Source organism: Leucopleurus acutus (assembly GCF_964270905.1).
Source record: "Leucopleurus acutus genome assembly, chromosome: 7".
Classification (NCBI taxonomy): Eukaryota; Metazoa; Chordata; class Mammalia; order Artiodactyla; family Delphinidae; genus Leucopleurus; species Leucopleurus acutus.
The window spans coordinates 6,270,563-6,286,821 of NC_139150.1; the positions used below are offsets into that span (position 1 = coordinate 6,270,563).

The following is a 16,259-nucleotide window of genomic DNA, read 5'->3' on the forward strand; positions in this document are numbered from 1 at the left end:
CAGAATTAGAGTATCCTAACATGGTGGTTTGATAGCACAGATGGAAGTGCCCCAGTGATATGGTGGGGATAATTCCCTTCCCTGAGTAACTTGCTGCAGAGGGACGGATTTAAGTGGAGGAGAGCTACCCTCAGTATACCCTTCCTCTGAGTCTGAGCCATTTACACAGAGGTAACTTTAGCAACTTAGTTTCTTACTAGATTGGCTTTTGCCAGGGATTTTGAATGTATCTGTTTAGCATACTTTATTTATTTGGTTGTGCTGGGTCTTAGTTGCAGCAGGCGGGCTCCTTAGTTGTGGCAGGCGGGCTCCTCAGTTGTGGCATGCATGTGGGATCTAGTTCCCTGACCAGGGATCGAACCCAGGCCCCCTGCATTGGGAGCACAGAGTATTAACCACTGCGCCACCAGGGAAGTCCCTAGAATACTTTTTAATTACAGGAAGTATTGTGTTAAAAATTGACCTACACTTTGGAGAAAACTTCCTTGTGGCTGATTTGGTCTCCTCATCTTAAAGTAAATAGCTTTTGTGCATGTAGTTCCTGTGTTAGTTCTTTTGCATCATTTGAAAAAAAAAATCAGATTTCAGAAGTCTTCCTAAATAACCAAGAATAATCATTGTATGCTGACCTACAGAGACCAGTCTCAACCCTGACTGATGGGTTTATATTGTAGATATATAGGAATGCAAAATTTGTTTGTATTCAGCTTCATGATTTTTTAAAAAATAAATTTATTTATTATTTTATTTTGGCTTCATTGGGTCTTCGTTGCTGCGTGTGGGCTTTCTCTAGTTGCAGTGAGCAGGGGCTACTCTTCATTGCAGTGCAAGGGCTTCTCTTTGCGGTGGCTTCTCTTGTTGCTGAGCACGGGCTCTAGGCGCATGGGCTTCAGTAGTTGTGGCATGCGGGCTCAGTAGTTGTGGTGCACGGGCTTAGTTGCTCCGTGGCATGTGGGATCTTCCTGGACCAGGGATCTAACCAGTGTCCCCTACACTGGCAGGCGGATTCTTTTTTTTTTAATTTTTTTTTTTTTTTTTTTTTTTTTGGCAGGCGGATTCTTAACCACTGTGCGACCAGGGAAGTCCCAGCTTCATGATTTTTTAGAAACTGATGAAGATATAATGAGCCAAACAAATGCCAGAGTTCATGCTTATTTCGGTTCAATCTTCAGTGTATAAAGGAGCTTAGTCACAGTCTAGGACAGAAAACCACACCTGAAAAATAATACAGCAATTGTATGCTGATTAATACAATTGCAACTCATTTGTCTTTTCAGCTTACTCAGCCCCTTACAGCTGAAAGCTCCTGGCAGGAGCCTTTGGTTGGTTGGAATTCAGGGAGCAATGAGAATTTAAGAGGAGACTGTGGGGGAGGGGGGAGATTCTGGAAAGGTACCTGTCAGGTTGTAACCAGCTACTTGGACACATCCATTTGCAGTCCTTTTGGCAATTTTGGAGTTACTTGTTGAGTGTATATATAGTATGCTCTTATAAATTAAACATTTTCCATTAGCTCATACATTATCTGACTTTCTTCATCTTTGGCAATATGAAGCTTTCAAGTAGAAATTTTAGAGTATGTGTCATATGACAGTGGTTCCTAAAGTGTGGTCCCTGGACCTCTGGAGGTTCCAGAAACCCTCTCATGGAGTCCATGAGGTCAAACCTATTTTCATAATGATAGTTAAGACATTGTCTTTTTCACTGTGTTGGCATTTTTACTGATGGTACAAAAGCAGTGGTGGGTAAGATGGCTGGTGCCTTAGCAGGAATCAGGGTGGTGGCTCCAAACTGCAGTAGAAGTTACTGAATTCTTCACCATTAGTTGTTAAAAAAAAAATCATTTTTATTTTTAAATGTCCTTGATGAAACAGTAAAGATTATTAATTTTATTAAATCTCAACCTTTGAATATACATCATACATCTTTTTAATAGTGTGTGTGACAAGACAGACAGGAAGTATGCTGAAACCAAAATACTTAAGTGATTGTTTTGAGCAGGTCTAGCTGCTTTTATCATAGGACACCGTTTTTACTTCAAAGAACGATCGACAGACAAACACTTGAGCATTTGTCAAACATTTTCTCAAAAATGAATGAAGTGAGCCTGTCACCTCAAGGAAACAACTGACAACGTTTGTTGCCAACGATAAAATTCCAGCTTTTAAGTGGAAATTAGAATTTTGGAGAATATGTACATGGCACTGTGAGCTTGACAGTTTCCAAATATTTAAAGACTCATCAGATAAGATAGGTAGTGAAATAAACATGGAATTTTAAAATATTTTATACGGAAATGTGTCAACACTTGGAAGATCTGTATATATCAGTGAAATAATATTTTCCAAATGACCAATGCATAATGCATTCACGCATAGGTGAAAGATCCATTCAAAGTGCAAGACAGACTAGTGCATTTTATTGTAACCAGTATGAAAGATTCATTGCCATGGTTTCAGATTTCACATTGCAGCTAGCCTTTAAGAAACTACTATTTGTTAAGTTTGGGTGTGGTGTCAAATAAGAACATCTGCAATTACCTAGAAAAGGCGTTGAAATACTCCTCTGTTTTCTAACTACATATCTGTGTGAAGTTGTATTTTTTTGATGTACTTCCACCAAAGTAAAGACTCATAACAGACTAAATGTAAAAGAATATGAGAATCCAGCTGTCTTCTATTAAACCAGACATTAAAGAGATTTACAGAAATGTAAAACAGTGCCATTCTTCTCATTTTCTTTTTGTTTTGTTTTGGAAAGTAAAGTTCCTAAAAATAAACAAAAAAGTAAAAAAATATATATATGCTAGTTACATTAATATATAATGGATTTATTATTGTCTTTTTAAATGAATTGATAGGTATTTAAAAAATCTTTTAGTTCTTAATTTCTGATAGAGTAAATATTGATAGCTATAAACCATGTAAACAAAAGCTCTTTGGGGTCCTCAATGATTTTTTTAAAAATTTATTTATTTATTTATTTATTTATTTATTTATTTATTTATTTATGGCTGCGTTGAGTCTTCGTTGCTGTGCGCGGTCTCTAGTTGCGGCGAGTGAGGGCTACTCTTTGTTGTGGTGGCTTTTCTTGTTGCGGAGCACGGGCTCTAGGCACGCGGGCTTCAGTAGTTGTGGCTTGTGGGCTCAGGAGTTGTATAGCGCGTGGGCTCTAGAGCACAGGCTCAGTAGTTGTGGCACACGGGCTTAGTTGCTCCGCGGCATGTGGGATCTTCCCGGACCAGGGCTCGAACCCGTGTCCCCTGCATTGGCAGGTGAATTCTTAACCACTGCGCCACCAGGGAAGCCCTCCTCAACGATTTTTAAGAGGGCAAAGGAGTCTTCAAAAGTGTCATCATGTGACATTAAACAGGAAGGGATGCATTTCTCTCTCTTTCTCTCCCTCTCCATTCCTCCCTCCCTCCCTGTCTTTAATTGAGGTATAATTCACAGATAATGGATAGGACTCATTTTTGATAATGGTACCATCCCCAAAGTAGCAAAGGCTATTTTTAAAAACACCACTTAAAATATTTGCTTACAAAGGAGGCTTTTTAAGATTTGGAGGTTTTTTTCCATTAAGTTTTCCACATTTTAGTCAAGAATGTAAGTGGGTTGATGATTAGTTTTTCATCTGTTTTGAATTTTCTCGTAGCTGCTGTCAAGAAAGTCCATGTTGTGGCCATCCATGTGACAGCAGCAGTAGAGTCTGGCGTCATTGGAGATGTTTTAATGTAGCATAAAAAAGAACTATGCTATATTCACAAGCAAGTACTAGTTTATGTGTTACTGAGTCAGGTTTTTTATTATTAATATCTTCTATCTCACTTGGACCCTGTTATTTTAGTAAGTGCTTTATTATAGCTTGCAGAATGTTCTTGAATACAGATAACTTTATTGGAAACATATTGTTGGTTTGAGGCCTGTAATTTTTAAGGTGGACTCAATTCAAATGTAGATGTTTTTAAAAAAGTGTTTTGATCTCAAAAGCTGTTGCTTTATATTATACATATTAGGGCTAAAAAGAATTGCAAAGTAATATAATAAGGAAAAATATGAACTTAGGTTGTTAGCAGGACAAGGGTGAAATCTAAGAGCAGACTATCTTAGTAAGTCTTCAAGGAAACACCTATAAACATCTATAGATGTTTATAACATCTATAAACATCTGTAACTGCTAAAAATAGTAAGGCTCTGGAGATAGGAAATTATACAGAGAGAGGGCTCTCAAATGGAGGGAAGTGTGTGAAAAGGAATTTTAAATAAATAAGGTCAATATGAAACTATATTAACAAAGGGTTACTGATTAGCAGAGAGCTTTAAAAAAGACTTGCTCTAATTAACTAGGAATGATTGTAATCATTACTTGAACTGTTCGTATATTTGCTCTCTCAAGTAGTTTAAAGAGATCTAGTCTTGTTTACACTATAAATTTGCCTGACAACCCTTGACCTTATAGGTAACATAAATAAATAACATTCTTGAGCACTGTTTCTTTTTTTTTTTTTTTTTTTTTTGAGCAGTGTTTCTTGAAATGAAATCTCAGAGTTTGTGGAATATGTTATTGAGGACCAAGAATCAATGAAAATCTTAAATGGTCTCTGATTGTTTATGATAATATTAGAAATTATTAGGTATAAAGGTAAACATTGTACAGTGATTACTTTCAATTAGAAAATATTCTTGTAAAAGAAAGCCTGAATTTCTTTTCTTTTTCTTTTTCTTTTTTTTTTTTTTTTGCGGTACGCGGGCCTCTCACTGCTGTGGCCTCTCCCGTTGCGGAGCACAGGCTCCGGACGCGCAGGCTCAGCGGCCATGGCTCAGGGGCCCAGCCGCTCTGCGGCATGTGGGATCTTCCGGGACGGGGGCACGAACCCGTGTCGCCTGCATCGGCAGGCAGACTCTCAACCACTGCGCCACCAGGGAAGCCCCTGAATTTCTTAAGTTGAGGTTTCTCAAACTGTTCTGTGGGCCTGGGCGGGAGTAAGGTTGAGGAAATTATTTTTCTTCAGAAGAGGGTTTCTCTTGTGTAGCTTGCAGGATCTTAGTTCCCCGACCAGGGATGGAACCCATGCCCCCTGCAGTGGAAGCGCAGAATCCTAAGCAGTGGACCGCCAGGGAATTCCCAGGGTTTCTCAAGTTTGAGAAAAAAAGTATCTTGACTCTGCTACCCTCCTGCTCTAAGTCAAGTATATGGAACATTTTCTCATGTTACAGTTTGCACTGCTTTGAATGGAAAATAGAATCAAAGCACAATGATAGATTTAAAATTGAAGATGCTGGATCTAAAAAATAAGCTGAAGGACGATGCCAAATGTATATTGTAAGATTGCACACGCCTGGGATAGGGTTACATGGTGGCTTTGTGTTTTTGTGTTTGACTTGGCATTTTTCTATCTTACATGATCCTCACGACCAATTTCTCAAATTAGGCAGGGATTCTATCTTCATCTTGTAGGTGGATGACTAAAATCTTGAGATGTTCCATGGCCTTTCTCTGCGAAGTCCCAGAGCTGGGGCTAAAACCTCATCCTCTATTACTGTTACCTCTCATGAGCAGACTTTCACCTTTGCAAATTCTCTCTTCCCCAATGTTGTGCTAACACCCCACCTTCGTAGGTCCTTCTGGGCTCTCCTCCCTGGGTTTGGCCCTCTTTATGAATTCAGTGCAGAGCTGCAGCCGACTCTGGGGTTCTGATCCTTGGCTATTGTTTCAGATCTACCAGCTCCCTGGCCTCCGTCCTTGAGCCCTGAATACATCTGTGTTTCCAACTCTCTTCTGGACATGTCAGTCCCTGACTCCACATGTCACTTCACCCCAAACTGCTGCCCCTCCGCCTGTGTACTCACAGGAAACAGAACCAAGGAGTCGCCTTAGAATCCTCCCCTCTCCTGCATATCCCTTCCAGCCTCCCCATCCAGTCATAAGACTAGCTGATTCTTTGTTCATGGTCTATAAAATCCTCCCCTCTGCTCCCAGTTTCTCTGCTTAGGATATTGAACAGTCGACATCCAGCTCCTGGTGATGCTAAACATGTCTTAGGTGTGCCACTCCCTTTGCGAACCCTTCAGTGGCTCACTTGTGCCCACCAGAGAGTCTAGACACCTTAACTCGGCATTCAAGGCCCTGGGTGATCAGGCCCGGACCCTCTAGTCCCGTCACCCACCACCACTCATTCCCTTGTGCCCTACCCCCACCTTGAGCTCCAGCACGACTGGTCCCCCTGATTCCTGGGCCTCTCCCTGCCTTTGCATTAGGGGTGGCTGGAATACCTACCCGCTCCCTTCCAGACTAGGAATCTTGAGGCAGCCTGTACATCGTGGCTATAATTCTCTTCTTTCTTGTTCCCCAGCCCCAATCACCATTCCTGGCAAATAGTGTAGGCTTGATGCATGGTTGAATGTTGGAATGAAGTCCGCATGAGTCATTTGTTTGAAGAAAGCAAGTATTTTGTAACTCTTCTCCCTGCCATTTCCTTGCCTCAAATTTCAGTGAGCTTATCCTGAATGCTAACTCAGAGATAACAGTTAAGGTGCTAATAGTGTGACTGAGTTGACACGGGAGTGTGTTTCATCTCTCAGTTTTTGGTATCTGCAGAAGACACTTTGCTTTGTGCTAGGACATTAAATACATCCAAACACCATGTTTCTAACAGGAATAGGGGACGTGAACAGAGGGGTCAGAGTTCAATATCTCAGGCAGTTTTCAAACCAAATTTGGTAATGTTGATTTAAAATTTGCTCAGCGAAAAAGCACCCAAGTACAATCATGGAAAATGTTAGAACTGCTTTCTACGTACTGATTTATTGTTGAGAGAATTGTTCACTGAAGTTACGTTAATCACAGAGAAAGATTACAAGCTCTCCCTTTGTTTTTTATTAACAGGATCAATTTGACAACTTAGAAAAACACACACAGTGGGGAATTGATATTCTTGAGAAATACATCAAATTTGTAAAGGAAAGGACAGAGATTGAACTCAGCTATGCAAAGCAACTCAGGTAAGTTGATATTGAGAAAGGTTGTTTGTTAACTGCAGAATGGATGTAAAGATAATTTATATCCTCATTTTATACTATAAATGTATAATCCTTTAAATATTTATTTTCTCTTTTCATGTAAGCTTATATTTCAGTAGAAGCAGTTGTTTTTTTTAATATTGAAAATTGTTTTTTAGAGGACAGTAAACATAAAAACCAAGTTATTGCTTTTAGGCTCTGTTTCTTTTTTTTTTTAATTTTTAAATTTAATTTTATTTATTTTTTTATACAGTAGGTTCTTATTGGTCATCAATTTTATACACATCAGTGTATGCATGTCAATCCCAGTCGCCCAATTCAGCACACCACCATCCCCACCACCCCGTGGCTTTCCCCCCTTGGTGTCCATACATTTGTTCTCTACATCTGTGTCTCAACTTCTACCCTGCAGACCAGTTCATCTGTACCACTTTTCTAGGTTCCACATACATGCGTTAATATACGATATTTGTTTTTCTCTTTCTGACTTACTTCACTCTGTATGACAGTCTCTAGATCCATCCACGTCTCAACAAATGACTCAATTTCATTCCTTTTTATGGCTGAGTAATATTCCATTGTATGTATGTACCACAACTTCTTTATCCATTCGTCTGTCGATGGGCATTTAGGTTGCTTCCATGACCTGGATATTGTAAATAGTGCTGCAATGAACATTGGGGTGCATGTGTCTTTTTGAATTATGGTTTTCTCAGGGCATATGCCCAGTAGTGGGATTGCTGGATCATATGGTAATTCTATTTTTATTTTTTTAAGGAACCTCCATACTATTCTCCATAGTGGCTGTATCAATTTACATTCCCACCAACAGTGCAAGAAGGTTCCCTTTTCTCCACACCCTCTCCAGCATTTGTTGTTTGTAGATTTTCTGATGATGCCCATTCTAACTGGTGTGAGGTGATACCTCATTGTAGTTTTGATTTGCATTTCTCTAGTAATTAGTGATGTTGAGCAGCTTTTCATGTGCTTCTTGGCCATCTCTATGTCTTCTTTGGAGAAATGTCTGTTTAGGTCTTCTGCCCATTTTTGGATTGGGTTGTTTGTTTTTTTAATATTGAGCTGCATGAGCTGTTTATATATTTTGGAGATTAATCCTTTGTCCGTTGATTCATTTGCAAATATTTTCTCCCATTCTGAGGGTTGTCTTTGCATCTTGTTTATGGTTTCCTTTGCTGTGCAAAAGCTTTTAAGTTTCATTAGGTCTCATTGTTTATTTTTGTTTTTATTTCCATTATTCTAAGAGGTGGATCAAAAAAGATCTTGCTGTGATTTATGTCAAAGAGTGTTCCTCCTATGTTTTCCTGTAAGAGTTTTATAGTGTCTGGTCTTACATTTAGGTCTCAAATCCATTTTGAGTTTATCTTTGTGTATGGTGTTAGGGAGTGTTCTAATTTCATTCTTTTACATGTAGCTGTCCAGTTTTCCCAGCACCACTTATTGAAGAGACTGTCTTGTCTCCATTGTATATCCTTGCCTCCTTTGTCATAGATTAGTTGACCACAGGTGCGTGGGTTTATCTCTGGGCTTTCTATCTTGTTCCATTGATCTATGTTTCTGTTTTTGTGCCAGTACCATATTGTCTTGATTACTGTAGCTTTGTAGTATAGTCTGAAGTCAGGGAGTCTGATTCCTCCAGTTCTGTTTTTTTCCCTCAAGACTGTTTTGGCTATTCGGAATCTTTTGTGTCTCCATACAAGTTTTAAGATTTTTTGTTCTAGTTCCATAAAAAATGCCATTGGTAATTTGATAGGGATTGAATTGAATCTGTAGATTGCTTTGGGTAGTATAGTCATTTTCACAATATTGATTCTTCCAAGCCAAGAACATGGTATATCTCTCCATCTGTTAGTATCATCTTTAATTTCTTTCATCAGTGTCTTATAGTTTTCTGCATACAGGTCTTTTGTCTCCCTAAGTAGGTTTATTCCTAGGTATTTTATTCTTTTTTTTGCAGTGGTAAACGGGAGTGTTTCCTTAATTTCTCTTGCAGATTTTTCATCATTAGTGGATAGGAATGCAAGAGATTTCTGTGCATTAATTTTGTATCCTGCAACTTTACCAAATTCATTGATTAGCTCTAGTAGTTTTCTGGTGGCATCTTTAGGATTCTCTATGTATGGTATCATGTCATCTGCAAACAGTGACAGTTTTACTTCTTATTTTCCAATTTGTATTCCTTTTATTTCTTTTTCTTCTCTGATTGCCGTGGCTAGGACTTCCAAAGCTATGTTGAGTAAGAGTGGTAAGAGTGGACATCCTTGTCTCCTTCCTGATCTTAGAGGAAATGCTTTCAGTTTTTCACCATTGAGAATGATGTTTGCTGTGGGTTCATCGTATATGGCCTTTATTATGTTGAGGTAGGTTCCCTCTATGCCCACTTTCTTGAGAGTTTTTATCATAAATGGGTGTTGAGTTTTGTCAGAAGTTTTTCTTCATCTATTGAGATGATTATATCGTTTTTCTCCTTCAATTTGTTAATATGGTTTATCACATTGATTGATTTGCCTATATTGAAGAATCCTTGCATCCTTGGGATAAGTCCCACTTGATCATGGTGTATGATCCTTTTAATGTGTTGTTGGATTCTGTTTGCTAGTATTTTGTTGAGGATTTTTGCATCTATATTCATAAGTGATATTGGTCTGTAATTTTCTTGTTTTGTAGTATCTTTGTCTGGTTTTGGTATCAGGGTGATGGTGACCTCATAGAATGAGTTTGGGAGTGTTCTTCCTCTGCAAGTTTTTGGAAGAGCTTGAGAAGGATAGGTGTTAGCTCTTCTCTAAATGTTTGATAGAATTCACTTGTGAAGCCATCTGGTCCTGGACTTTTGTTTGTTGGAAGATTTTTAATGACAGTCTCAATTTCAGTGCTTGTGATAGGTCTGTTTATATTTTCTATTTCTTCCTGGTTCAGTCTCGGAAGGTTGTGCATTTCTAAGAATTTGTCCATTTCTTCCAGGTTGTCCGTTTTGTTGGCATAGAGTTGCTTGTAGTAGTCTCTTATAATCCTTTGTATTTCTGCAGTGTCTGTTGTAACTTCTCCTTTTTCATTTCTAATTGTATTGATTTGAGTCCTCTCCCTCTTTTTCTTGATGAGTCTGGCTAATGGTTTATCAATTTTGTTTATCTTCTCAAAGAACCAGTTTTTAGTTTTATTGATCTTTGCTGTTGTTTTCTTTGTTTCTATTTCATTTATTTCTTCTCTGATCTTTATGATTTCTTTCCTTCTGCTAACTTTGGGTTTTGTTTGTTCTTCTTTCTCTAGTTCCTTTAGGTGCAAGGTTAGATTGTTTATTTGAGATTTTTCTTGTTTCTTGAGGTAGGCTTGTATAGCTATAAACTTCCCTCTTAGAACTGCTTTTGCTGCATCCCACAGGTTTTGGATCATCATGTTTTCATTGTCATTTGTCTCTAGGTATTTTTTGATATCCTCTTTGATTTCTTCAATGATCTCTTGGTTATTTAGTAACGTATTGTTTAGCCTCCATGTGTTTGTGTTTTTTATGTTTTTTTCCGTACAATTCATTTCTAATCTCATAGCATTGTGATCAGAAAAGATGCTTGATATGATTTCAATTTTCTTAAATTTACCGAGGCTTGATTTGTGACCCAAGATGTGATCTATCCTGGAGAATGTTCCATGTGCACTTGAGAAGAAAGTGTAATCTGCTGTTTTTGGATGGAATGTCTTATAAATATCAATTAAATCTATCTGGTCTGTTGTGTCATTTAAAGCTTCTGTTTCCCTATTTATTTTCATTTTGGATGATCTGTCCATTGGTGTAAGTGAGGTGTTAAAGTCCCCCACTATTATTGTGTTTCTGTCGATTTCCTCTTTTATAGCTGTTAGCAGTTGCCTTATGTATTGAGGTGCTCCTATGTTGGGTGCATATATATTTATAATTGTTATATCTTCTTCTTGGATTGATCCCTTGATCATTATGTAGTGTCCTTCCTTGTCTCTTGTAATATTCTTTATTTTAAAGTCTATTTTATCTGATACGAGTATTGCTACTCCAGCTTCCTTTTGATTTCCATTTGCATGGAATACCTTTTTCCATCCCCTCACTTTCAGTCTGTATGTGTCCCTAGGTCTGAAGTGGGTCTGTTGTAGACAGCATATATATGGGTCTTGTTTTTGTATCCATTCAGCAAGCCAGTGTCTTTTGGCTGGAGCATTTAATCCATTCACATTTAAGGTAATTATCGATATGTATGTTCCTATGACCATTTTCTTAATTGTTTTGGGTTTGTTTTTGTAGGTCCTTTTCTTCTCTTGTGTTTCCCACTTAGAGAAGTTCCTTTAGCATTTGTTGTAGAGCTGGTTTGGTGGTGCTGAATTCTCTTAGCTTTTGCTTGTCTGTAAAGCTTTTGATTTCTCCTTTGAATCTGAATGAGATCCTTGCTGGGTAGAGTAATCTTGGTTGTAGGTTCTTCCCTTTCATCACTTGAAGTATATAATGCCACTCCCTTCTGGCTTGTAGAGTTTCTGCTGAGAAATCAGCTGTTAACCTTATGGGAGTTCCCTTGTATGTTATTTGTCGTTTTTCCCTTGCTGCTTTCAATAATTTTTCTTTGTCTTTAATTTTTTCCAATTTGATTACTCTGTGTCTCGGCGTGTTTCTCCTTGGGTTTATCCTGTATGGGACTCTCTGTGTTTCCTGGACTTGGGTGGCTATTTCCTTTCCCATGTTAGGGAAGTTTTAGACTATAATCTCTTCAAATATTTTCTCTGGTCCTTTCTCTCTCTCTTCTTCTGGGACCCCTGTAATACGAATGTTGTTGCATTTAATGTTGTCCCAGAGGTCTCTTAGGCTGTCTTCATTTCTTTTCATTCTATTTTCTTTATTCTGTTCTGCAGCAGTGAATTCCACCATTCTGTCTTCCAGGTCACTTCTCCGTTCTTCTGCCTCAGTTATTCTGCTATTGATTCCTTCTAGTGTAGTTTTCATTTCAGTTATTGTATTGTTTATCTCTGTTTGTTCTTTAATTCTTCTAGGTCTTTGTTATACATTTCTTTTTTTGTTGTTGTTGTTATACATTTCTTGCATCTTCTCGATCTTTACCTCCATTCTTTTTCCGAGGTCCTGGATCATCTTCACTATCATTATTCTGAATTCTTTTTCTGGAGGGTTGCCTATCTCCACTTCATTTAGTTGTTTTTCTGAGGTTTTATCTTGTTCCTTCATCTGGTACATAGCCCTCTGCCTTTTCATCTTGTCTGTCTTTCTGTGAATGTGGTTTTTGTTCCACAGGCTGCAGGATGTAGTTCTTCTTGCTTCTGCTGTCTGCCCTCTAGGCTCTGTTTCTTAAAAGGATTCTGCTGAATTTTGGAGCACCATTTTTTTTCCCCCAGAAAACTGTTTTGAAATATAATATATATACAGAAAAGTGCACAGATCATAAATGTAAAGCCCCGGAAATTTTCAGAGTGAATACCACTATGTGACCAGCACCCAGGTCAAGAAACAGGGAATTCCCAGCCTCAGAGGCCCCCCATCGCCCCATCCCTTTCTGGTTCATCCCCCTCGCCCGCATGGTTGACCACTTTCCTGATCTCTGACAGCTTGGATTAGTCATACTTATTTTTGAACCTTATGCAGATGTAATCATTTATTATGCACTGTTTGTATTTGGCTTCCTTTGTTCCTCATTATGTCTATGAGATTCATTTGTGTTGTTGCATGGGGTGGTGCTTTTCTTTTGATTGGTGTTTAGTATTTTGGTATATGGATGTATCACCGTTTGTCCAGTCTACTGTCACTAGGCTATTGCTTGTTTCCAATTTGGGGATATAAAGTATATACCCAGGAGTGGAATTCCTGGGTCATAGGCTTTGTGTATGTTTAGCTTTAGTAGATGGAGTCAAACAATTTTCCAGACAGTTTGTCTGATTCACGATCCCTCCAGCAGCACGTGAGAGGTCCTGTGGAGGCCCTTCTTATAACAATTTAACAATGATGAAATTATCCAAGAAAGTTGTGTTTTTATGTAAAATGTTTAAAAGTGGCTGGTAAAACTAAGCTTGAACTTGAAGTGGCAAAATCTTTAATGATTTCTTTTTTTAAAATTTATTTATTTATTTGTGTATTTATTCATTTTTGGCTGCATTGGGTCTTCGTTGCAGTGCGTGGGCTTCTCACTGTAGTGTCTTCTCTTGTTGAGGAACACAGGCTATAGGCACATGGGCTCTAGAGCGCAGTTGCTCTGCGGCATGTGGGATCTTCCCAGACCAGGGCGCGAACCTGTGTCCCCTGCATTGGCAGGTGGATTCTTAACCACTGTACCACCAGGGAAGTCCCTTTAATGATTTCTTGTTTGGCTGGTTTGCACAGATTGTGAAATGTCTAGATGACTTTTGGTTTATAAATATTTCATTTTAATCCAAAGAGCATCTGGATAAGGTATATGTCATGTATCTTTGAAAGAACGTGACTTCTCAGAGGGCTGTTGTTGTTTGTAAATAAGCACCTAAGTGGTAGTACCTGTGGTATACTTTTATGGATGATAAGTTTTGTTTCCATTGAGTAAATAAAATGTAAAACAGATTGCTCAATGAAATAATTTTTATAAATAATTTATTTAATGTACTTAATAATAAATAAATTTATTTAAGAATAATTTAATAATAAATAAATTATTCTTAAATTTACTGAATAAGAATTTAATAAGTAAATTTTTTTTTTTTTTTTTTTTTTTTTTTTTTATTTTGAAGTGGGCCTCTCACTGTTGTGGCCTCTCCCGTTGTGGAGCACAGGCTCCGGACGCGCAGGCTCAGCAGCCATGGCTCATGGGCCCAGCCGCTCCGCGGCATGTGGGATCTTCCCGTACCGGGGCACGAACCCGTGTCCGCTGCATCGGCAGGCAGACTTTCAACCACTGCGCCACCAGGGAAGCCCATAAATTTATTTTTATAAATAAATTTTATTCCAGATGAATTTCTGGCGCCCTGTATGTGTATCAGCCTCATTAGCACTTTAAGGCTTTTAAAACTGAAAGTGTGAATGGAGAGTGAGCTGCTTTGTGTTGATTATTTAGACGTTGGGCTGTCATAAAATGTTGTCTCTCACATGGAAATGGGTTACCTAACAGCTTTAGGCGAAGTAAGGTCTCATCTAATGGACTTCCCTACATTTGTTGTATTCTTTTTCTCTTAGCCTATCCTCTCCTTTCCTGGTGCCTTATCCACTGTCTTGTTTTGCTTTGGAGGTTTGTCATGGGATGTCATTAAGTCAGTTCTCAGCAAATTTCTCCATCAGTTCTATGTCATGAAGGGAAGGTGCTTTCTTTTTCCCTCTGGGAAGCACCTGGCTCCCTGCCCTTTCTCATCCCCCTCTATGAGGGAAGTGCTGATTTAGGTAACAAAATTGGAGGCTATTGGAAAAGACTCCAAATCCCAATAATAGGTTTGGGATAACATTTAATAGCTCTCCATCGACCGTTTTACCCTGTTCTGGATCACGTTTCATGACTTGAAATAGAGTAGCGGTATTACTGCTATGATGGTAATCTCTTAGGAAGTCCTTTTCCTGAGATTTAAATGTTAACATTTGTTTCATCACATCCCTGCAAAGTATCTAAATTTGTGCTTATTGGGAGAAGTTGATAAAAAAAGATTATGAGTAATTCAAGACAATTCAAGACAATTGCTAATCCTTTGGAGGTGTTTTCTAATCCTTTGGACTGAGATCTGGGCCGGGCCCTTGAGGCTGATGAGTAATCATACTACCTGCCGTTTGTTGGTTGCTTTCCCACCTGCCTGCGTCTTTCATAGCTTCTCTTTCCACAAACCCCAACACCTCCCTTCCCATCCTCACCACTTGCTTCCTACTTCACTGAGAAAATTGAAGCAGATAGAGGAAAACACCCTCAGGCTCTCAGGCCCTGTAACCCATCTGTCAGCATCTGTTCCCACACCTGGATGCCCCCTCCCTCTGACGCTCCTGGCTGAATCCAAGCCCTCCTCTTGCACACTAGATCTTCTCCCATCTCTCCGACTCTGGAGCTCTGTCCCCACTAGTTTTCCTCTGTCTCCTATGTTATCAAGGCTTTACTTTCTACTGGATTATTCCCATGGTCACAAAAATGTACCACTGTCTCCCATCATTAAAAAACAAACAAGAAAACAAAACTTCTCTTGAGCTCACTTCCCCCACCAGCTGCCACCATTTCTTTGCCTTCCTTTGCAGCAAACCTTCCCAACAATGTCTCTCCAGTTCCCCTCTTCTCCCTATTTAGCTCACCTGCACCTGTGCACCAGAACAGCTCCTCAGGGCACCAGTGACCTTCATCCTGTCCCACCCAGTCGCCTGTCCTCAGTCCTCACCACCCTTGACCCCTCAGCATCTTTGAAGGGGTGGGTGCTCCCTCCTCGAAACACTTTTCTTGCTTGGCCTCTGAAACCCCAGTCTCTTGGCTTCATTCCTATCTCACCAGAAGCTCTTCAGAAGCTCTGCTCAACCCCCTTCGCGGTTCCTCCTTTCCTTCTGCCACTTCACCCCGATGTGCCCCGGCGCCCAGTCCTCCGTCATCTTCCCTTCTCTATTTATACTCTCCTGGTGATGGCTTTAAGTACGATCTCTACGGCAACAGATGTCTCCAAGCTTGATCTCTGTCCTGAACTCCAGAAACAGGTTACTCAGAATCTCCATTTGGATGTCTGAAACAGAATATCCACTCAAAATCTGCATTTCCGGGGCTTCCCTGGTGGCGCAGTGGTTGTGAGTCCACCTGCCAATGCAGGGGACATGGGTTCGAGCCCTGGTCCAGGAAGATCCCACATGCCGTGGAGCAGTTGAGCCTGTGCGCCACGACTACTGAGCCTGCGTGCTACAATTACTGAAGCCTGCGTGCCTAGAGCCCGTGCTCCACAACAAGAGAAGCCACCGCAATGAGAAGCCCGTGCACGGCAACGAAGAGTAGCCCCCACTCGCTGCAGCTAGAGAAAGCCTGTGTGCAGCAACGAAGACCCAACGCAGCCAAAAAACAAACAAAAAAATCCCAACAAAATCTGCATCTCTGCAGCCCGGCTCCCCGCAACTCCCCGGCTCGGCTCGAGGGCAGCTGCATCCTTCCTTGCTTGGGTCAAAAACTCCAGAGTCATCTTTGGCTTTTGTCTTTCTCCCACACTCCCCCTCCCCCATCGGGAAGTCCTGGTACCTCTGCTTTCCAGATTGATCCAGGATCCCTGCCCTTCTCAGCACCTCCACTGCTGGCACTG

The 16,259-nt window shown here is 39.9% G+C and overlaps 1 protein-coding gene across 5 annotated transcripts in view; it reads left to right on the plus strand.

Moving 5' to 3' along the window:
* FNBP1 (formin binding protein 1) overlaps positions 1-16,259 on the plus strand; it is a 141,038-nt gene that overhangs the window by 36,226 nt on the left and 88,553 nt on the right. For 4 of the 5 annotated variants that reach the window (XM_082843488.1, XM_082843487.1, XM_082843490.1 and 1 more), the window contains exon 2: positions 6,886-7,001. In XM_082843488.1, coding sequence (XP_082699614.1) covers positions 6,886-7,001 — 116 coding nt within the window. Of the gene's footprint in view, positions 1-6,741; positions 6,778-6,885; positions 7,002-16,259 lie in introns of those variants that run through there. The other variant, XM_082843489.1, reaches the window with a different exon arrangement.